Source organism: Chlorocebus sabaeus, chromosome 20, assembly GCF_047675955.1.
Source record: "Chlorocebus sabaeus isolate Y175 chromosome 20, mChlSab1.0.hap1, whole genome shotgun sequence".
Taxonomy (NCBI): Eukaryota; Metazoa; Chordata; class Mammalia; order Primates; family Cercopithecidae; genus Chlorocebus; species Chlorocebus sabaeus.
The window spans coordinates 17,691,721-17,715,634 of NC_132923.1; the positions used below are offsets into that span (position 1 = coordinate 17,691,721).

The following is a 23,914-nucleotide window of genomic DNA, read 5'->3' on the forward strand; positions in this document are numbered from 1 at the left end:
CTGGACTGAGTATCAAGTTTGGGCTCAGTTCGTACTCAGGTCAGTGCCAAATGCTCCGCTTCTGCCATATTTAGAGTTACTCTATGAAAAGTTTCATCACCAGCATTCTCTAAGCTACCTGATAAAATCTGATAGCCCACAACCAATTTCCACTGCAGAGGTCCTCTGGAAATAGGAACGTACTTGCTTCTGGTACAGAGAGGGCTGCCTGGGTTTTAAGATTCTGGTATCTGCCCTTCTATGAATGGGAGCACTGAGATAGTCATGAGAGTTTTGGTTTTACAGGGTTTGGAATTTATAAACTAGATCAAGAAGTGGCTGTCCTACCAATATCAGATAGGAAACAGCATTCAATGTGGTTGTGTTCCAGTATTTGGCAGAAAAGAAAGTAAGATGTATTGTCTATCATCTGGGTTGGGTTTTTCTCCTTTAATTGTTTCAAACTATTTTCTTCCTTGGGGAAAATATGACAGCTGAGCTCCAGTCTTATAGAAGTGATACTGTGCATCTAATCTCAGAGCATTCTACATCTCTTATCTGACTCTACAGCCAGCTTACACATTTCACATAGAAACCAGGCTATCTTGCATCATTCACACAGGAGGTGTGGCAAAGCATTAAACTGAGCTTATGGAAGTCATGGTCTGAATAGAAGACAGAACTATTACTACCTGCAAGTAAAAGAAAAACTTTAGTATGTAGATGATAAAGTCTAAACTCCATATCCTGACACCCAAGATCCTCGGCTATAAATTTTTGTTTGTTCCCTGACGTCCCAAGAGTTTAGAAGAGTGACTGGCACATAGTAAATGTTCAATATGCAGTCATTTAGTTGAGTTGAACCTGACCTTCCACCTTCATCATTTATCTTGCTTCCCCTTTCCCTTTACATAATCTAAACTCTGACATACCAGTTTGTTTGTAATTCTCTAAAACTCCAAATCCTTAATCATTGTTATTCCCACTCTATGAAATTCTTTCCCTCTCATTTTGTTGCTTGTTGGTTTCAAATTTCTATTTCAAGACCATATTCAAATGTTAGCTCATAAAGTCTTCTCAATCATCTTATCGTTGACTTGCTTCCACTTTGAAGCTCCTCAACACTTTTCCCCACCTCTGCTGGAGTACCTGTCACAGTCAGCCTTCTTTAACAGTTTCCATGTCCTTTCTACCAAATTGTGAGCTCATTCAGAGCAAGAACTTGTTTTATTTGTCTTAGTCCATTAATATGTAAACTAGTCAAGGCAAAGCAGAAATATTTGGTGACATAAAAATGAAATTAAATGTAGTCTTCTGTGCTGGAAATCCTTAGGCAATAGAATGGATGTAACCTGGACTCTGGCATCAATAATGTATAAAATGGAGATAATAATAATAACTCTTAGGCTTGCCTGTACTAAGTGATGTTATGCATGTACAGTCTTGGCAAAGTGCCTGACAAATAGTAAGAGCTCAATAATGTTGGCCATTAACTCTTTGTGTTAGTTCTTGTGAGCTTATATTCATCTCCCTGTCCAAAGTCAATAATATTATTATCAGTAGAACCATTACATTATGCTTTATCATAAATATATAACTATTTTTTTAGCAGAAAGATATCTTATACCCCCATCCCCGTGGTAAAGATAAGGAAACTAAGGCCAAGTGAACCAAAGAAACTTTAAAGATCCCACTGCTGATCAGTAGCAGAACCACAGGAGTATATGTGCTTTGTTCACTGTAGTAACGAATAATTCCTCAAAATTAACTGTTAAGTGGAGATGCCAGGACTGTAAAATATGCTTTTAAAATGTATAATTTTGATATTGTTTTTATTAGAATAAAAGTGTATGCAATTTAGGCATTTTCTATATATGGTAAACAAATAAACCTATTGTAGTTGGTTTGCTTTTGTTAGACTTGGTGGTCTCTAAGCTGTACTTCTAATCCACCCATTAAACATTCAAGTTAAAAGGGACTTTATAGCACTTCTAATTAAATGTGCATGTGCTGTGCCATAAAGATTAAGGAAATTGGGGACCAGAATAGTCATGTGACTTGGCCAAAATCAAACATATTTAAGCCACCTTAGTTGTGAGGATGGTTAAAATAGTTAAGGGGTGTTACAGAATTGCCAGCTGTTTTGGTTGGGTTGAACCTAGTATGCTTTTGGGGAGATCTGACCGTTGGATCAGGATGGAGAAGACCTACATTCTAGTACATGTTAGTTTTCAATTTCTCTTGTTTCAATGTCCTTGTCCACAAAATAGACATAAAAATACATGCTATGTCTACCTTATAATGGGAATACAATATTAGGTAATGTGTAAAATATAAATTAAAAGTTATTTTATTATTATTGCTAGAGTGAGAATTGAACTTACTCTAAGCTAAACTCAACTTTCTGTGGGAACTTCGTGTTACAGTATGCATTTTATCAAGTGAAATAGGTCAGAGATAGAAAGTAAAATGATGGTTAAAATCTCTTTTTAAAGGATTTTTTTGGGGGATGAGAATAGGTGTGTTGCTTTGGCCCTGTGAGTCGCAAAATGTTCTCTAGTGATTTGTAACTGGCTCAGCGTGGGTTACTTAAGTTTTCTTCTTTAGCTGTCTTGGTTATGTGTAACATTTTATGTTCCTGATTTACTTAAACTTCTGTTGAAATATTATTCTGACAGTATCTGATAGCCAAGAAATCCTGCATCATTCATATGAGTTCCTAATAGTTATTTTTTGTGGACAGGAAGTCACAAATTGCCAAGAATAAATGAACTTGAAAACACAGAGGTGTTTTTTGATCTTTAAGGGACTGACTGATTATATTTCTAAATGGATGGTTTAATTTGATTAAAATAACCAGCTGTGTGTTTCTTCATGACTTAGATAACTTGATTATACATCCTAATTAACAGTTAAAAATTTTGATCTGGTTAGCCAAAATATTTTCTGTAACTATGATTTACAAATGTATTTTACAAAAGATTAAATTTTATTTTTACCTAGCCTGTTAATCTTGACTCTGAAGTTACTATTTTAAGGGTTTTGTAGGGTTGGTTACCCCACAGGTGGCCCTAACTCTTCAAGAAGCTTTTTAAACAAAGCCTCTATAAAAGTAACAGTAACTTTATTTCAATATTATAATATTTAAGATACAATTGAGAATAGAAGATTGCATGTGCATTCATGTTATTGCACATGTGTGCTGTTGCTTACATTCTTGATATAAAAGTCACTGGATTCTATTTTGTGAGAGAGTGAAAATCCAGAAGTTCAGGGTATTTCCAATTAAATAAATGTCTTTGGAAATCCTCTCCATGGACAAATACTGCCTATGCCTCCACAGACTTGCCTATTTCCTTTCTATTAACCCTGGGTTCCCCAGGAGTGTTCTTGCCCTCTTGGATCTCTTTCTCTTCTGGACTCTTAAGAGACGTCTGGGACAGGAAAACTGTGTGGCAGTTGTTTGTGTTGCTCTCTGATTATTTTTGAATGCTCCTAGTCTCCACTGTACTGTACTTGAAGAGGGGTCCCATTGTGTACTTCGTTATTTTCCAGAATCTAGCACAGAGCTGGGCACATAGTAAGCACTCAATAAACACATAATTAATCAACACTAACTGGGAAATTTCTTAAGGTCTTGGATTCTGTTTCTAATTATCTGCATGGTACTTCATCTAAGGCCATATGCTGATAGGTGCTTATTGATTGATTTGATTGAAGCTATAAATGCTTATAGAATACCCACTCAATTATTTAACTCCTATGGTAATGTGAATCTGAGCCTCTAGTCTTTTTCCTTATTTAACCCGTCTTGTTCAAAGAATTTTAAATTTGATGTTTCTAATTGAGGTTACCTGGGTTAGCACTTGCACTGGGGAGGATTCTTACATACAGATTATTAGAGGTGGAATCCTTAAGTTCATTCTTTCTCATTGCACATTGAGGACCTAGGCCCCCCTGTGGTTAAATGGCGTGTCTAAGGTTATTCATTAATTCATTTGATGTTACATTTTGAGTCCCTGTTTTGTTCCAGATGACATACTGAGTTAACGGTAGAGTCTCTTATTTCATAATTCTCTAGCCGTAGTCCCAATTCCAAACTCAACCTCAATTTAGCTACCATTAAATACTTATCTCTTAGTGTAGTGATACCTTTCCTTCCTTTTCCCACTTCCTAAACATACATTGGAGAAATCGTATGTCCAAAATTTCTGCTGGGTCCTCCTTAAGGTGTATGTTTTCTTTTTTTTGTAATTGTGGCACTTTTGGTGGATTTCATAGCTATTCAGTTCCAAAGCTAGGACAATAATATATTTTAAAAATCTTGTTTTGAGGAATTTTTTGAAAAATTTACACTATTCATGATAAGTGAGGATCTCTTAAAATATCCTGGAAACAAAATAGGATTTGGGAATCTATGTCTCAGGGGACATGAATTAGTGTGTTTGGCTGAGTGTGTGATGATATAATGGCTCTGCCACTGAAAGGCGTATAGAATCAGGCTAGGGTATAGATTTGTCACTCAGCAACAACTGTCATCTTAGATAAGTAGTTCTACTTTTCAGTGCTTGGAGAAGACCAAAAAATAGCTGCTGTTTAGTCCTAGGTATAAAATTATGTGCTTAGACATGTAAAACCTAGTTATAAAACTTTATAGTTGTTTTTTGTTGGGGGGAGCAGAGGAGGAGGGAGAATGAAGTGACTACAGTAGTGATTATGGGTAAACTGAAGTTTTTGGTCAGAAACTTCCCCTTTATTTAGAAGTTTGGTTTGGTTCTTTAACAGCCTGAATATCTTCACAAGTGACAGGTGAGGAAATGGGGAGATAGAGAGAAATGACACTTTTTCCCCTGTGGACACTTTATTCTCTGTGGGCTTTGACATGGCTGTTAGATATTCTTGCCAGAGATGCTGCCTGGGGTTGCAAGAGAAAAGAGTCAGTGACAAAAGGAAAGAAAAGTAAAGGAACCATGGGATGTATTTTTCACAGGGCTGCAAACCTGCTGCAGGTAAGTGAGGTTGGCCGCAACATGATTTGGCATTCTGTCCCGTTCTTTTTCCATCTTACTAGTGCCAAGGACTGATGCTCAAGAAGCTCTGATCCTTGACACCATTGAAAAGTCACTTGTCAGAGTACAACACTTGGTTCCAGCCTTTACTCATGTATATATTTAAATCCAAGGAAAGCAATCAGAATTCTAGATGTTAAGGGTGGGTTAAATAAATGGATTCTTAGGCTTGACTTGCAGCATCATTTGACCTAAGAAAATTATACTAGATAATCTGAATTTGAAAAATTTTAGGACATACAATTCTTGGCATTAAGCTCCTAAAGGTAAATACTTTAAATTCCAGAAAATTTTCCCTGATAAATCTGGCTCTAGCCTTCTTCATCAGTCAGCTTCCCCTGACCCCCAGCCCCACTTGTCTTCAGGAGTACAGAAGACACAGGAAAGGACCATCTGGCCCAGCATGCCAACTTTTTATTTGGTTGCTCTCAATCCCACCTTCCTGTTTGGATCACCCCTCCCCTCTGCCCATACTTCAGAAACCAATCAAGGTGTCTCCTGAACTCATTTATTCCCTTTGTTTCAACTGCCTTTTTGGGTAACTTTTTCCATATGCTTACATCCTTGACTCACAACAGAGGTTTTTTTCCCATCCAAAATGGCCTGATTAGACTCTTAGGAAAAACCATTTACTCAAATATATGACAAAGTACTTCTAAAGATCCCAAGCAGCTTTTCATTACTTTTGATGGCCATGGCTTATGTAAGTAGAGAAAAAATTTCTGTGTTTAAAATAGCTGACAGGCAGCGACGCTGAGTGGTATGGAATTGAAGAACATATTGTTAGCACTGAATCTTTACTCACACAAATGAGGTAGTCTAATCTAGGTTTGGACCTATAATTTATAATTATTTTAGTTTAATTTGGCATTTATTTTGTTGACCCAGTTTGGCCTCATTCCCTTCAACATGGTGACATTAGTACTATTTATATTGCCTGTTGTGGACCAATTTTCTTCAGCTGTTGCTAAAACTTACTAAAATGCCAGATGTCATGTTGGAAACATGAAACCTGAAAGAAGGTCATAAATCACAAAAACAAACCATAGAAAATAATAAAATACCCTGAGTGCTGTGCTCTGGAGCTTCCTAGCTTTAAGTCTCCTTTTGTTTACCCCTCTCCCCACTTCATTGCATTTCCCACCCCCATCTTTTAGGGCCAGGGGTGAGGGGAGCTCAGCAGTTTCTCACCTAAGGCTTGATTGTTTATTTTGCAGATTCTGAGCAGAGCACTGGTTCAGATTCTGAGGTACTCACTGAGCGGACTTCCTGCTCCTTCAGCACTCACACTGACCTGGTCTCTGGCGCTGCAGGCCCTGTGCCTGCTGCCATGTCTTCCATGGAGGAGATTCAGGTGGAGCTGCAATGTGCTGACCTCTGGAAGCGGTTCCATGATATTGGAACTGAAATGATCATCACCAAAGCAGGCAGGTAAGGACAAATTCCTTTGAGTGGCCAGATTCAAAGAATTTGCAGAAGTAGGAGCCATTACATTCTTCCATTCTTATTTATTTGTGATGGCATCAATAAAACCAGAGCAGCTTGTGCTCATTTTTCTGCATTTGGACATCTTGGTAAAGTGGTTCTGTTGTGTTTGCTGTGATTGTATTATGTTCCTCCAAGGGTCATTCAAATGTAAGTCATGTAAATCACAAACATTTTCCACCTACAAATGTATTTCAGCTAATACTGAAAGTCCATGGTATCTTAACAGCCAAAATACATATTTCCAAAGCAAGTGTTTACTTCACCATTAAAGACTTTCAAGAAGTTTGCTTCCCAAATAATAACTTGCATCTTCTAAAGTATTTAAAGAAACAATGCTTTTGTAATAAGTTTTTTAAAAAGAATTGGCTTGGTGCATATTCTGAGCCCTGTTGATGGTCCATTGTGTTTTATCATTGACTTGAAATTATCACGCAACTTTATTGGTGACCTATGGAATTTCTTGCAAAACTGTTTTTCTAGGATTACAAAGTTTTAAAAACACAGCTTCCCTTGATATAGACACTTTTAGTTAAGCTACTCCTTTATTGATATGTTTCAGCTTTCCATAGTTAAGTACCTATTTTGTGCTGGACACTCAACACACATCTTTGAAACTTACAGGAATCCTATGAGGTTGGACATAATCATCCCATATATGGATTAGGATGCAGAGAATGAAAGACATTAGTTAGCTTTTCTGAGGCACATGGGTACTAAGAGGCAGTTCCAGAATTCTGCATAAATCTGTGTGACTCTAAAACAGTGGTCTCAACTCTGAACTGTTAAGAAATTGTTGTAGTTCTTGCCCCTTGGATTCAAAATGAAACTATTTAGATAAAATTAAATTTGGGCCAGGCATGGTGGCTCATGCCACTTTCGGAGGCCAAGGCGGGTGGATCATCTAAGGTCAGGAGTTTGAGACCAGCCTGGCCAACATGGCAAAACCTCCTCTCTTTTAAAATTACAAAAATTACCTGGACATGGTGATGGGTGCCTGTAATCCCAGCCACTTGGGAGGCTGAGGCAGGAGAATCGCTTGAAGCCAGGAGGCAGAGGTTGCAGTGAGCCGAGACCATGCCATTGCACTCTAGCCTGGGTGACAGAGCAAGACTCTGTCTCAAAAATAAAAAAATAAATAAATTTTGTACTAAGCTTTTCAGCATATAGGAAAAGTTCATTGAAATTAAGCAAAACAATTATGCTACTTTTGTGTTTTCAAAGCCAGTGTACATAATCTTACATGTCATGGGGAACAAAAATCCCATCTTACTGATTATGAGCTGTTTTCATGAACATAGCCATTTAAAGTAAAATAATATTTTGATTGGGTCCAGTTTATCTACATATATATAAGGAAACCTCCCAATACAATAAGATATGACAAAAACATGAAGTTAAAATAAAGCTGAAATTTTGTTTATCTTCTTTCTCTTCTGGAACTCTCTTCCTTCTCTCAATAGTGAATAAAACCATCAAAGGCTTCCTAGGGGGAGAAGTTGGGCTGGATAATTGTGTTCAGTACCATTTCTTTTTTGTTGCTTGGGTCTCAGTGTACTTCTGTTCCACATTTCGGGTTGAAAAGTCTTGGAAGAAAACAAAGTAACTCAAGGAAAAATTTTTTAAGGTTTTGGTAGAAGAGTTGGTTTGGAGAGAGGAGAAATATTACATTTTTTTTTTGTCTGTAAGATTTTCCAGTTTTCTTTTTGTGTTTTTACTTTATTACTTTTAGGTCTGTGCATTCCAGTCATGTTTGTTCCTGGTATCACTTCTTTATTCCCTGTGCTTCAGTGAATTGAGTTCATTTGAGCATCTCCTTGACAACCCTCTTGTGACTCATTTTGTAATTTCTTCTACAGTATTTTCATTTTCATATCTCTGATTTCACAAATTCACCTTAATATCTGGATACTCTACATATTCCCCAAGACAGACACAGTTTGTTCTTTAGTAATAATTGAAATCATGTGTTTAAGTTTAGAAACTACATCAATGCATTCAGTTGTCTTAACTGTTGTTACTACATCTAATTCTTTTCAGGTAATTCTGAAACAACTCAGAATCATACAAATAAGGCTTTCTCTTCTGTGAATTTTCTTCATTCCTTCTCATTCTCCTGGTTGATTTCTTGCTTCTCACTCATTTTTCTTCCTGTACAGTATTGTCAGTATTATTTTCGATTTTAATTCCAAACTCCATCTTCTTAGTTATATTAGTTATATATGGCTTTCTCTCCTTTTTCTCACTTAGATGATCCTAGTCAACATCTACCTCTTCCCACACCCCGAACTGTGATCCTGTTGATTCAGAGCTACTGAAGTCTATAGAGCCCTTAGTCTTTGAGTGTACCAACCCAACCTGCATAATCAGCACCATGGACAGAGGTGCTTGCAAGGATTAATGGGTTTAGAAGACAAAATAACTGGCCTAAATTTAGCCATAAAATTAAAACCAAACACATCCCTTTTTGTAAAACATGAAAGATTAACTTTCCTTTAGAATGTTGTGACTTCACTTGATATTCTATGCTAAAATGTGACAAAAAGAAAAAAAAGACTTGCAAAGATTTTAAGAAGAGAATTCAAAGGTAGTCACAGAATTTTAAAGCAGGGGGAATCCAAGGAGATTATCTAGTCGATTTCCTTTGTTTTATAGGTGATGAGGTCAAATGACTTATCCAAAGTCACATAGTTCATTCATTTTAGAAGTTGGATACTGGAAAGAGATGGGTAGCTTCTCCATTGAAGGTCATGTAACTGTTCCAGACAAAACAGATACTGAATTTAAAAATCTAACATCTTTCTTTGTAAAGTTATGAAGAAAAGAAGTCTCTCTTTTTCATGTAATACAGCTTCTCTAGGTGACTGGGGGAAACCATATTTTCTTATCTCAGGTAATAAGTGAGAGGACTTCTGCCCTATCTCTGGCAAGATGCCCTCCAAACATTTACATATAGAGGGAAGCTATAAATCAGTGTTATTAAGAAGGGAATTATTTATCTGTATTTAAATGTATAGTTCAAGGTTGCCAAATTTTTGGAATTAATTAATGCAAATTAAAGTGCCTAACCTATGGTGAATGTTAGATTTAGTCAATATGAGTATCCCATCATCAAATTTCATTAGCCCACCATAAGACAAAAGTATGAGGCTTTTAAATAAAAATTGTGAGGGTAGGGGGAGAAATGATCTTTTTAAAATGATATACCCATAGAAGCTTCTGAAGAGTAATAAGGTGAGAAAGATGAAATAGTTACATATTAATTTTGTAACTATATAACAATTAGCCACCATCTCTATTAAAGGACTGTGATCCTTCTTGTGCTTTCCCTCAGATATGATTATGATGTCACTGACCTACTGCCAGGGGATATTAGCCTTTTGGGTTGCTTTTCCTGGATGAGTAGTGAGTGTGTAACTAGCACAGAGAGCCTCTCCTGTGACCAACCAGTACATATTTGCAAGATGGCTGTCTGAGGTCAGGGTATGGTCTATGGCCATGAAATGGAGCAAAGCCAGTTAGGCCATATGTGGATCAAGCCTGTGACCTTGACCTCATTAGCACAGTGCTCTGCCCAACTTGACTAACTAGCCCCAGATGGTTAAGCTTAATGCAACATTTTGCATACAAGTAGCCTCGAGCACATTCAGGTCAATCCAAATTTTTGAACTGAGGACTTTTTAACGTCCGGCTTGATACAAAAGAGCTTGAGCTTGATGTTTTTCTTCTTTCTTATGGTTAAAGAAGAATGGTGAACTTTATTCTAGACTTATTGAAACTCAATACCTCTTTTGGGCTGCTCTGTCTCCTCCTCTCTTCAATTATGAGAGAAGTTGTAAAGTGCTATATCCTGACCTCACTTGCTTTGGCAAGTTTAACAAGCCATTGTGGTAGAAACAAGGTATTGCCCAGAGGCCACGAGAATTCATTTGGTATTTGCTTCCAATTCCACAGGGTCCTTCTTCTGACACACACGTTGACAGCCTGAGAACTTGCAGAAAATTTTCTACAGTTTTACGCATTAAAAAATCTTGGTGGCTCTTTGTTTGGAGACTGGTCACACCTTCCTTTTTTCTTTTTTACTTGAGAGACTATTTTTAGAGTGGTTATTTTCAAATAAACTCAGTTGAAAATATTTTATGGTAACTTGCAATAAACTGAAAAGCTCTTTGGATTATAAAAAGAGTGTAAGTTGCTGTACTAACCTTTAAAAAGATTATAGCTATACCTGATGCAAATGACGAGTTGATGGGTGCTGACGAGTTGATGGGTGTAGCACACCAACATGGCACAAGTATACATATGTAACAAACCTGCACGTTGTGCACATGTACCCTAGAACTTAAAGTATATAAAAAAAGAAAAGATTATAGCTAATTGGAAATGTATGCATGGCTACACGCATCCACACACATGCTTATGCATACATATATATCACAACAAAGATTAACTAAAAATACAAAGCAGGGTTGAACCCTTGGAGAGTATGAATCATCAAATAGGTCAATTTAAATTAAGAAGAGATACTAGTTCAGTAGTATAAGTCTCTAGTATATTTCGTAGTGATAATTTCCAAAGTGAAAAAAATTGGCCAACTTTGAGAATTAGAGGACATTAGAATTTGATGTGCTTAGAGTATCTAGTAAGAATACATTGTTTAGGCCGGGCACATTGGCTCACACCTGTAATCTCAGCACTTTGGGAGGCCGAGGCGGGCAGATCATAAGGTCAGGAGTTTGAGACCAGCCTGACCAATATGGTGAAACCCCATCTCTACTAAACATACACATACACACACACAAATTAGCTGAGCGTGGTGGCTCATGCCTGTAGTCCCAGCTACTCAGGAAGCTAAGGCAGAAGAATCCCTTCAACCCAGGAGGTGGAGGTTGCAGTGAGCCAAGATTGTGCCACTGCACTCCAGCCTGGGTGACAGAGTGAGACTCCATATCAAAAAACAGCAGCAACAACAACAACAAAAACAAAAAACGTTGTTTTAGCTTTTACCCCTGCTACTTCTCCCATTCTGATTTCTGAGCTTTCTGTTTTATTCATCTATATAGGAGGATGTTTCCTGCCATGAGAGTGAAAATCACTGGCCTAGATCCACATCAGCAGTACTACATAGCAATGGACATTGTGCCTGTGGACAATAAGAGATACAGGTAACAATAACTCTGGGATGTGGAAATGTGGGTATCACCAGCATTCCAAGACAATTCTTCAAACTCCTTAGAGGAAATATTTTAACAATGCATACTGTACAGGGAACAAGGAATGGAGACTATGTCAATGGCCTGTGGCAGAGCACCAGGTGGAAAAAGTGTTAACTTTGACCTGGGATTCCCCGCTATGTCTCTGGATAGAATGGGACTGTATAGTGTCTCCCAAGGTAGCAAAAATCAAGTGGATCTTAAGTCTAAATTTAATATAATTAATATTGGAAGTGATTAACATATTGAATAATTTGCTTTGTGAAATGCTAAATAAATTGGGGTGATTTATTTTGGAAAGAGGAAGGAGAGGTGGAACAATAAAGCATATTAAAATGTATATTTGATGGATTACCCCATAGATGATGGAGAGGAAGAACAGGAGAACTGGATAAAATTTCAGGAAGAATATCTACTTAGGGAGAATTATTATTCATTGATATGGGTTGTGAGTGAGATTGTTAAGTAATTTTCCCTCAAACTGATTAAAAGCCAATGTAGTCTCCATGTCTCTTGGATGGCTTATGCATAGTTCTTGCCAGAAAAAAATGTTGTGGCTTATTTGTTCTCTTGAGGTCTCACTCAAATCAGTAAATCATTACTCATTTTTGAAATATCTAAAGTCTAAGAACTTGGCCCTAAACCCATGAATAGGGAGGCAAGTGTTGATGAAAAAGGCCAGGACTAGTATGGCAACCAGGGAGAGAGCTGGCTGAGAGAGACACGGTCTGACTTTCAGCACTTAGGAGAAGAGATGCTTCCAGCTTGTTTTAGGGAATCTTGGGAGTTGTGATTTGGACTAGGGTGCCTCTATTTCTCAGGGTCCAGGTCCCATGTGGTCCTTTAGAACTGAGAAGCAGGGAAGTGCCAGATCCATGAAGATGTTTCTTCTGAACTATGAGAAAATTAGCAAAGTTGGGAAAACTGACTTCCTTTGCTACCAAACGTCTTGTTTCCAGTGACTTTGTGGGAAAATAGTGTAGAAGATGATGTTCAAAACAGGTTCATCAAAGACAATGTGAACTGCGAGTATTTGGTGGTGTTTCTGAAATGGTTGCAGTGAGGCAAAGGCCCGTCATAGAAATGCCTCAAAGTCCAGATTCTTAGCAAGGAAATAGTTAACCAGTGAGAGACTTGGAAGGGCTCTGCACATGGCTGCATTTTATAGGACAATATGGAAGATGTTTTTAATAAGGAACAAAATCCTGAACAAATGGCCAAGGGATTATATGGTTTGCATTTGAAAGGTGAAAGGTTGCAGTAAAATGCCTTTTCTATAGCTAGACATGTGAGTTCAGGATGCCTGTGTGCACACAGGGGTGCATGGCATGGAGAGAGGGAAGAAAGGAAGAGGGCTGTGAGAATGTTTTCCTTGCGAGGGCTGTAGATTTGATCATTAACCACAACACTTCTCTGCCCTCCCCACTCCATCTTTTTGTCCATTTCTATCTCGATTTCATTTCCCTGCTTATCTGCCCTTCTCTTTTCCTCCTTTGATTCTCTGTTTCTTTCCCATTACTTCTCCATTCCTGTAATCTCTTTGTTTTTTTCTCCTTTCCCCTGTCTCAACTTGTTTCCTGGACCTCTGTCCCTTCTCTGCCTCTGTCTCTGAATTTTCCTGTCTTTCTCTTTATCTCAGGTATGTGTATCATAGCTCCAAGTGGATGGTGGCTGGCAATGCTGATTCCCCTGTGCCCCCAAGAGTTTATATACACCCCGATTCTCTGGCTTCTGGAGACACCTGGATGAGACAGGTGGTCAGTTTTGACAAACTCAAGCTCACCAACAATGAATTGGATGATCAAGGACATGTGAGTCAAAGAATCCTGTCTCCCTTTCTTTCTTTCTTTCTTTCTTCCACTGTTTGTTTTAGAGCTGGCTAGCCCCTGTCTTTTTCAAATAGGTAAAATAAGGAATCTCTATGCCACTTTAAGTCATTTTAAGTAAGTAAGCATAAAAGTGTTTTTTTTTTTTTTTTTCCAGTTAAATTCCATTTATTACAAATCTAACATTTAGCAAACATCTGTTATAGATCAAGTTGTGTTTACCGGACAAAGTCCTTGTGCTCCAGAGGCTTACAGTCTAGTCGAGGAGGCAAGACAGAAAAACAAGACAAATTAACCAGTTGTAAAAGAAATCACAACATTCAGTAGAATAACCCAAAGGCCATAAAACAAGAGAAACAAGTGAATGACAGTTTCAGCTAATTTGTCAAGAATTTTTTTTTTTATAGGGAAGACTAAATCTTAAGGTTTTCCAGGTATAACTGGAGCATGTGATGCTATTACTATATCTTTGGCAGTGAAACACATATTGAATTTTCACTGAATGACAGGACCCATACTGGGTGCTATGGGAAGATTGAATAAGTTAAAACCATTGCTTCCATCTTCAAGGAAATAACAATTGTCTGAAAGAGTGAAAACCCATATCTACCATTCACTCTCACATAACAAAATAATGTTCACATATTCAATAATGAATGCAAATAATAGGATGTAGAAATTTAAAGACAGCATGAATACATGCTGAAAATTTGAAGCTGGAGGGAATAACTAGCCACATGGCAGAGGTTCTGAGACCTTTTAGTGATATGTTGTCCATTGGTACTAGAGAAGTCATTCGGCATTATCCAATTGAAGCAAATATATTACTTTTACCATCCATGATAAGGATGTCCTGCTATTTGGTTCCATGTAATGCTATTTAATCACTTAGTTCTTCCTGGCAAGTATACTGATTTCTAGTTTTCTGTACATCTCACCTCCAATCTGTGCTTTTCCTAGTGCTTCTACTTAGTGATGTATTTTGCATGAGAGCAAAATGTAGGTTCCTTAAAGCCAAGCCTGGTACAAGTCCCCTTTTTGTTTCAGATCATTCTGCACTCTATGCACAAATACCAGCCTCGAGTTCATGTGATTCGCAAAGACTTCAGCAGTGACCTTTCACCCACTAAGCCTGTTCCTGTTGGAGATGGAGTGAAAACGTTCAACTTTCCTGAGACTGTGTTCACCACAGTTACGGCCTATCAGAACCAGCAGGTAAGAGGTGGCCCTTGAGAGTCTTCTGCTACATCTCTTTTTAAGGCAAGAAATGCTTAGTCCTGCATGGCACTGAAGAGTTAGTATGAGAGACAAGAGTTTTTCAGTACACACAAGGCATTGGTGATAACAATATGGTAGTGCCTAGTAACAGCTTACACAGTCTAGGTTTAGATCAGAGACAAGATCTTGACTGAGAAGACCAAATCTATTAAATTATTTTTATGTCTCTCTGTACTTGCACCTGTGTTCATGATCTCTACTACATCCTGGCAAATGATCCTCATCATTTGGAATTCCTTTGCAAGTACTGAGGTTTGAGTCATGCCTTCTCTCTTATATACAGTTTTCTATGTAACCTTCCACCAGGCTACATCAAAGTCATCAAGCTATTGTGGGTCTATTTAAGACTCACCACTTCCACTTCCACTTTCAGATTAAATTTACTTCTGTGTGACCACCAGCCACATTGTAAGATCTGTAAGTTTATATCTGTAATACATTCATTCATTCCATAAATATTTATTGAGAACATACTATGTTCCAAGTTTAACAGAGAAATAGAGCTGATTAAGAGGTATTTTTTGTTCAAGAAAAGAAGAATTTTTGTTGAATGAAAGACGTGTAAATACATAATGATAGGAAAATGAATTAACTCAATAACAGTGATGTAGGCAGAATGTTTCTTGGTTTGTGGAATAAGGTAAGTTTTCCTGGAAGAGTTGACACTTTTCTGATGTACACACACACACATACACACACACACACACACACACACACACACACACACACACACAAGCCAGAAGAATGCAGGAGAAATATGTGTAGGAGAGGGGGAAGGAGAAGTCAAGTCTGGAATTACTGTGGGTATTCTAAACATGTTTTTTGTTGTTTTTGTTTTTATATATTTTTTTGGAGGCAGGTGGCTAGGTGGACTTACAAGTGGTCTCACTTTACACAACTCCCTAAAAGTTGCATAAGAATGCCATTTTTATTAATTGGATGGTATTTATTTGTCAAAATATGTAATTACAAAGACTGCAGTGAACCTTTCCAAAACAAAGAAATTTTTTGTTTATCTTGCTTGAAACTGTGCTTACTTTTATTTGGGGCCTATGGAAGCAAAGTGAATGTACACTGTTATACTCAATACCTTTTGTATTGGATACTCTGCTTCATGCTCTAACAGTGAAAGCAATATATAGAAAAGCATTCATTTACTAATTCTTTATCAAGTGATTATTATGTGCCAGACAGCTGAAGGTGAATTATGTAAGTATTGACTCAGATAAAAAGGGTATTTCTATCTTTCATGGTCCTTCTGCATAAGATTCCTTAGGTATTATTTACTTTCAGAGGAATTTGACATACAACAACCTTTAGTCCACTAAATGTTAAGTACTGTACAGTGTTAGACTTCTCAGCAGCTGTAAAGTGTTTCCAACTTCAGATTTTCCTAGTGAATGCCACATTTCATCAAAAATAGAAGAAGAACTTTAGTTTGGTTTGGGTGCTATTTAAGAAACTATTAAACTGTCTCAAATTCCTTAGATAGTAAAAATGCAGAAGCCATGGAGGATCCATACAGAAAACTGTAATAATTAAGATTTTTCAAGCTCTGATACAAGATATAGCATCAATATAGACATGGACTTTGGAGCAACCAGAACTTTGGGATTAGTTCTGGCTCAGAAGAAGGGGAGTAAGAGTCTGAGTTCTCTGGATAACTGATTAGACTTTTCTAAGAGTACTCCAGCCACCATTTAAAATAGTTAGTTTCTGATGAAGGCAGTGATGTGACAATAAATATTTCAACATCAGGATATACTTTGTAGAACACTGAAGAACAAATATTCTACTGCCTTATTGAGATCAGTTATAGAGACCAGGAGAGCCAGTATTGTAACCCAAGTTGAAACTAGAAAGCTATAACTCACTTTGACAATGAAAGAGGACCAAGCATGGATTTCTGACAACCTCTTCACATCCTTTACCTTCTTTCACAGATAGTGTTCTAGCACATGAGTATATTATATCATAGAAATATTTTGTTTACATCTGGGCTGAAGTGGGAGCAGGATACCATGGTTAAGATCGTGAAATTTGGCAGCAGATAAACTAGGTTTGATTTCTGATCCTTTCATTGACACTGTGTGGCATTAATTCCTTTCAACTTGTGTTTCCGGTCTTGAAAATGCACCTGCCTCGTAGAGCTATGAGGACTAAATAAGGGAACGTGTGTAAATTCACAGATACAAACCTGACATCTAATTAATAGTAGTCAGCCTACGTTGCTCTGTGGCTGGGTCTGAACAGGCATGAAAAGTGGGGCATAGAAGAAATTTTAAAGAATAAATTGCTTATTAAGGAAAAAGTGCATTGTTGGAAATTGGAGGAGCTGCAATGGCTCTCAAAGGAATTATAATCCATAGGTAACTACTTTGATCTCTCTGTCGTCATGTCATATTGTTGAATTCATGATGTGCTGACATTCAAAATAGATGAGTCATACTCAATTCTGCCCATTTGGGATCAAGATGACAGCTTTTGCCTGTTTAACAAGCCTCTAATCCCTGGATAAATCAACAAGCATGCTTATTTAACATTCCCTTTGGCTGTGCAGATATGATTTAATATAATACAGTAACTTCTAGTAATACAAAATAACCTTGAGTCTTTCCCCCAGGGATCCTGAAGTTTGCATCCTGTAGGTCAGAGCTGTTACCTAACTATACTTTTCAGACTTGTTCTGAAGATGCCAGGTAACATAAATTGTTCTCTTTTGTGAGCTATTTTCACCTATTACTGTGTTTTTATTCTTCATAACCTTCTGGAATGAGAACAATCAATACGGCAAAATTATTTACTTCATCTATTTCTTTTTAAGGAAATGGTTAGTAGGCTTGTGAAACAGTAAAGAGAAAAAAATTTAGTGGTAGGTCCTTAGTGTTCTCAGGAACTTGTTTGGGGAAACACTGAAGAAAAGACAATAGAGGGAATGTAATGGAAATGGAACATTACCCAGACTTTCTAAGGAAAAGCAGTGTCCTGCTTCACAGACAGCAATGAGCTAGACATTCGGAGACCTGGGTTTTAGTCTTAAATTTTCTACTAGCTACACACATTGCTCTGAGCAAGTTGTGATTTTTTTACATTCATCACACTTCAGTTTCTTCTCTTAGAAAATGAGGAATGGGCCTGTGCTTTACAAGGTCCCTGCTAGCTCAGGAATTCTAATTTATCCCTCTTTTCTTCTGCATGATTTTTAATGAGGATTGGGAGCAATTGTTCTCAAACCAATACAATCAACACGATTTTCCGCTACTGAAAATTATTACAATGTTCATGTCTGAAAATTGTTTTTATTCACCAGATAATCTATACCAATACATTTTTAATAAGTCTACACATGAAAGGTATGAACATGGTGTTTTGTAAATAAGATATTCCCCAATATACTGTTTATTTGTGACTCTTTTCAGTTCTCTTGTTGTTTTTATTTTTTGTTTGTTTGTTTTTTGGGACAGGGTTTTGCTCTGTCAACCCAGGCTGCAGTGCAGTGGTGTGAACATGGCTCACTGCAGCCCTGGCCTCCTGGGATCAAGCCATCCTCCTGCATCAGCTTTCTGTGTAGCTGGGACCACAGGCGGGTATCACCGTGCACATCTAATTATTTTGATTTTTTTTTTATAGATGGGATCTCATTTTGTTGCCCAGGCTAGTCTTGAACTCCTGGGCTCAAGCGATTCTCCCACCTCGGCCTCCCAAAGTGTTGGGATTACAAGTGTGAGCCTTCCGTTGTTAAACACCGTGTTCCTGCTAACTTCCATCTTGTCACCCAGGTTGAACACCTGGCTGTCACAACATCCAGTCTGCCACTAATGTCTTTTGCTTCTACTGATAGAATATTTTCTTCTTTCTAATCTAATTGATTTTGCCCTTTTTCTGTTCCTGCCTTCCCCCGACCTTGAGTTCTTATGATAGCTTCCAGTTAGGTCACCTGGACTGCAAGCTTAATGTCTCACAAGCCATTCTATACATCATTGTAAAGCACAGTGATAATTGCACCAGTTCTTTTTTTTTTTTTTTATAATTTATTTATTATTATTATACTTTAAGTTGTAGGGTACATGTGCATAACGTGCAGGTTTGTTACATATGTATACTTGTGCCATGTTGGTGTGCTGCACCCATCAACTCGTCATTTACATCAGGTATAACTCCCAATGCAATCCCTCCCCCCTCCCCCCTCCCCATGATAGGCCCCAGTGTGTGATGTTCCCCTTCCCGAGTCCAAGTGATCTCATTGTTCAGTTCCCACCTATGAGTGAGAACATGCGGTGTTTGGTTTTCTGTTCTTGTGATAGTTTGCTAAGAATGATGGTTTCCAGCTGCATCCATGTCCCTACAAAGGACACAAACTCATCCTTTTTTATGGCTGCATAGTATTCCATGGTGTATATGTGCCACATTTTCTTAATCCAGTCTGTCACTGATGGACATTTGGGTTGATTCCAAGTCTTTGCTATTGTGAATAGTGCTGCAATAAACATACGTGTGCATGTGTCTTTATAGCAGCATAATTTATAATCCTTTGGGTATATACCCAGTAATGGGATGGCTGGTGCCAAAAATTGTCAATGACTCATCAGTGCCTAGGGAGTCAAGTCCTGGACCCCGAGTCTTTCCAATAGTGTCCTCTGTGGCTAAAAACAACTACATTTCTAGGCTCAATTTCTGTTATTCCTCCTCACACATATACAAGAGAGTTGCAATCTGGTCAGATTTTTACTGTTGCCTGAACTTTGTTGCATCCTTACCTTTGTATGTCCCTTTTTCTTTTCTGGGAATGCCCTTCACTTTCATTTTTATCTGTCTTGATTCCTTCTGCTCTTCAAAAATTCGGTGAAAATACCATCCCCTACCACTTCCTTTCCTTTTTTCAGCTGCAAATGAGCTCTCCCCAGTTAGAACTGTTAGGGGGCTGCACTCTCTCATGACCTCATCACATTGTAACTTTGGCGTGCATCCCCACTCTTCCTCTTGATATTTTGAGCTTTTTAAGAACAAAAGTTGTACCTTTTACAAATAAACAGTATGATGTAGAAAACATGAAGTTGGGAGTTAGGAGACTTGAGTTCTAGACCCAACTCTGCAGTTGACAGAGTGTACTACTTTTGACAAATCACTCTACCTTAGTATTCTCATTTACAAATTGATGATTTGGTCTGAATCAGTACTAGTCTATGGAGAAACTTTTATGGTCCACTGAAAAATGAGAAAAAAATAGAAATATAGAGACTTTGATGAATGTAGACTCTCAATTTAATAGACTTTATTTTATTTTGTCTTTCCTACTTTTTAGATATAAAAATGTCACTATTTTATGAAATTATGAGACAGGAGAGAGTAGTTAGGTGTTAACTGTCTCCATTTGGTAGAATGAAAAATTGGGATGTAATGTTGATTCCTCAAATGATGGGAGGGGGATTAGAATTGGCTTAAAAAATTCTGAAGCACATCTCCATAATTCTAAGATATTTGTGTCTGAGCTACATTGCATAGCACTGAATATATATGGTTGGCAAATGACTGAAATGAAACTGAATGCATGATTAGCCGACACGACTCTACCACTGGTTCCTTTATATATCTGGGGTTCTTTTTCCTTGGATGTAAGTAGTAGTGAAGAGAGCTTTTCTATTTTCATGGAATATGTTATGCTTTTTTTTCCCCATTTTCCATTCCTTCCTTCCATCCTTGCTTACTGACTGATAGACTCTTAGGGCTGCTAGCATACTGAAGTTATTATTACTATTATTTGCTCTCTATGTGCCAATTTGGCAGACCTGTGGCAGAGAGAAAGGTGCAGCATGCCCAGAATCTCTTCATGGAGAATAAAGTGGTAGATGTGGGAATAAAGGTGACTCAACACTTCATGCTTTTTCGTAGAAGAATCTGACGCCAACACATCCTCACAGAATTAGCAAGAAATTTCCATTGCAAAGCCTTTGTCTTCTCTAAGGGAAAAAGAATGCTGAACGTTGATTTTTGTTTTCAAACAGGAAACTAGATTTCAAAAAGGCATGGCCTTGTTCTCCCCAGGTAACACAGTCTTATTTCTTGATGAGAATTGGCTACATGAACCAGATAGGAAGTCAGAAACCACATCCAGGTTTGTGCGAGCAAATCCAATAGGATTTCTGAGCCCCTCGTTATGGTCTAAACTAGAGAGCCGTTTTGCTGGCTCAAATCAGTGTGGAATTTTTTTCATATGGGCTAAGGTTTTTTGTTTTGTTTTGTTTTCCCCCCTATGGAAAACCTTTCAAGCAACATAGTATGAAATAAAAATAACGTAGAGTGTTAATAAGAGAAGGCCCTTTCAGCCTTGGTACTGTAAAACCATACTCAGGATATTCAAGTTTCATTTCCTTTTCAGGTTGTGCTATTTATGTCTGCCTGGTGCACTGTGAAGTATACCTCATTTATTAACTGCCTCCATGTTACTAGGCAAGAAGTCTGTGACAATGATTAACATTAATGGTGGCAAGTCGGCAACCACCCCCTTATGTGCCTCAGTGTTCTATAATTCAAACTATACAAATTAGTATAAGGTTATGGAAATAAAATTTGTAAAGTAAAATTCTTTTACAACCTCTGTATTTTCACTGTCTTCTCATTATCATTGGGCAAAGTTTGGACATGTAGATTAGTAGACTTGTTTTAGTCACACAGGAGGTTACTAATAGAGCTTGTTCTCTTAGTATAGGATTTTTGTCTCTAATGCCTCTAGTGAAAGCAAATAGAATCAAGAGCATTGTTTGGTCTAGATTCTCTAAAACTTACCATGGTTTTGGGATTCTTGATCCCTAGCTCTCAAATCATCATTTACTCATTCACTCGCTCATTGAATAAATATTCATTGAGCATGTCACACTAGATTCTGCTTAATTAAATGGTATACAAAATAGACATGGTTCCTACCTGTGGTCCAGGGGGAGTTACATTTAATAAACATATAAATACAAAAATGCATGTGTAATTACCAATTGGGCTAAGAGCAAAGATGGAATTTAAAAGGGTGCAGTTAAGAAGAGTAGCAGAATTATCCTATTTTGGAGAGATGATCAGAGATCTCTTTCAGGAGATAACATTTTGACTGAGACTTAGGACGAGGAGTCAGGTATGTGCAAAGTAGAGAAATACACATTTCAAATCTGGTTGTAGTGCAAATGTAAGTAGTCTGAACACAGAAAGGGCTTGGCACAGTCCAGCACTGGGAGCATCTCAGTCTGGCTGAGTTGCTCAGTCTGCCCTGAGCCTGTGGATCAAGGCAGGGAAGTGTGAATGGGTTGGAGAGGCAGGCCAGAGTAAGGGCCTGCTGGCTCTGCAAAGCTGGGCAAGGAATTTGAATTAAATTCTGAGTGGCAGTGGCCACTAAACAGAATGACATGGTCCAGTTACATGTTAACAAAGACCAATTGGGGTGCTGGGTAGGGAAGAGGTTGTACAGGGACGAGAATGGAAGAAAGAAGTTCAGTTCTAATGCCACATAGAATAGTTCAGTCAAGAGATGATGACATGGGCTAAAGTTTCTGGAATATGTGTCATTCTTTCCCACTTTGATATTCATGCTTCCATAGGGCCTTTCTTTAAAAAAAAATTTAAATTAAATTTGATTTTAAGTTCCAGGATACATATGCAGGATGTGCAGGTTTGTTTCATTGCTAAACGTGTGCCATGGTAGTTTGCTGCACCTATCAACCCATCACCTAGGTAGTAAGCACCACATGTATTAGCTATTTATCCTGATGCTCTTCCTCTTCCACTCCCTGAGAGGCCTCAGTGTGTATTGTTCCTTTCCCTGTGTCTATGTGTTCTCATCATTCAGCTCCCACTTTTAAGAGAGAACATGTGGTGTTTGGTTTTCTGTTCCTGTGTTCATTTGCTTAGGATATTGACTTCCAGCTCCATCCATGTTCCTTCCAAGGACATGATCTCATTCCTTTCTATGGCTGTGTAGTATTCCAGGATGTATATGTATTACATTTTCTTTATCCGGTCTATTATTGATGGACATTTTGATTGATTCCACGTCTTTGTTATTGTGAATAGTGCTACAGTGAACATACACATGCATATATCTTTATAATAGAATGATTTCTATTTATTTGGGTATATACCCGGTAATGAGATTGCTGGGTTAAATGCTATTTCTGGTTCTAGGTATTTGAGGAATCGCCACACTGTCTTCCACAATGATTGAACTAATTTGCATTTCCACTGACAGTGAAAAGTGTTCCTATTTCTCCACAGCCTTGCCAGCATCTGTTGTTTCTTGATTTTTATTTATTTTTATTGTTTATTTCTTTATTCTTTTTTTTTTGGAGACAGAGTCTCATGCTGTCATCCAGGCTGGAGTGCAGTGGTGCAATCTCAGCTCACTATAGCCCCTACCTCCTGGGTTCAAGCAATTCTCCCGCCCCAGCCTCCCAAGTAGCTGGGACTACAGGTGCACGCCACCATGCCTAGCTAATTTTTTGTATTTTAAAGTAGAGATGGGGTTTCAGTATGTTTCCCAGGCTGATCTCAAACTCCTGAGCTCAGGCAATCCACCTGCCTCAGCCTCCCAAAGTACGAGGATTACAGGCATGAGCCACCATGCTTGGCCTCTTGACTTTTTAATAATCACCATTTTTGACTGGCGTGAGATGGCATCTCATTGTGTTGACTTGCATTTCTCTAATGATCAGTGATGTTGAATTTTTTTTCACGAGTTTGTTGGTCACATAAATGTCTTCTTTTGAGAAGTGTCTGATCATATCCTGTGTTACAGAGTGCCTTTCTTAAGAATGCGTCCTTTGTTCCTTTTCCTTCTCTTGTGTTTTCATTAAAATCCTACACATCTTTCAAGGTCTGGCTCACATGCTGTCTCTAACATGAAACCCCAGAGCCCTTCAACATGGAGTAATTCCTACTTCGTCTAAGCTCTCAGGCTACTTTGCCTTTATTGTGAACTTTATGACCTTCTTTTTTATATTGTAATTGTTAGTGCACGTCCACTTCTTTCTTCTAGATTATAAGCTCCTTGAGGAAGAATGGATGACACATAGCTATACACTGGCTG

At 38.0% G+C, this 23,914-nt stretch overlaps 1 protein-coding gene across 2 annotated transcripts in view; it reads left to right on the forward strand.

Moving 5' to 3' along the window:
* TBX15 (T-box transcription factor 15) overlaps positions 1-23,914 on the forward strand; it is a 109,252-nt gene that overhangs the window by 51,011 nt on the left and 34,327 nt on the right. For both annotated transcript variants that reach the window (XM_007977382.3, XM_007977384.3), the window contains exons 2-5: positions 6,266-6,479; positions 11,597-11,698; positions 13,386-13,557; positions 14,620-14,787. In XM_007977382.3, the coding sequence (XP_007975573.3) occupies positions 6,266-6,479; positions 11,597-11,698; positions 13,386-13,557; positions 14,620-14,787 (656 nt within the window). The remainder of the gene's footprint in view (positions 1-6,265; positions 6,480-11,596; positions 11,699-13,385; positions 13,558-14,619; positions 14,788-23,914) is intronic.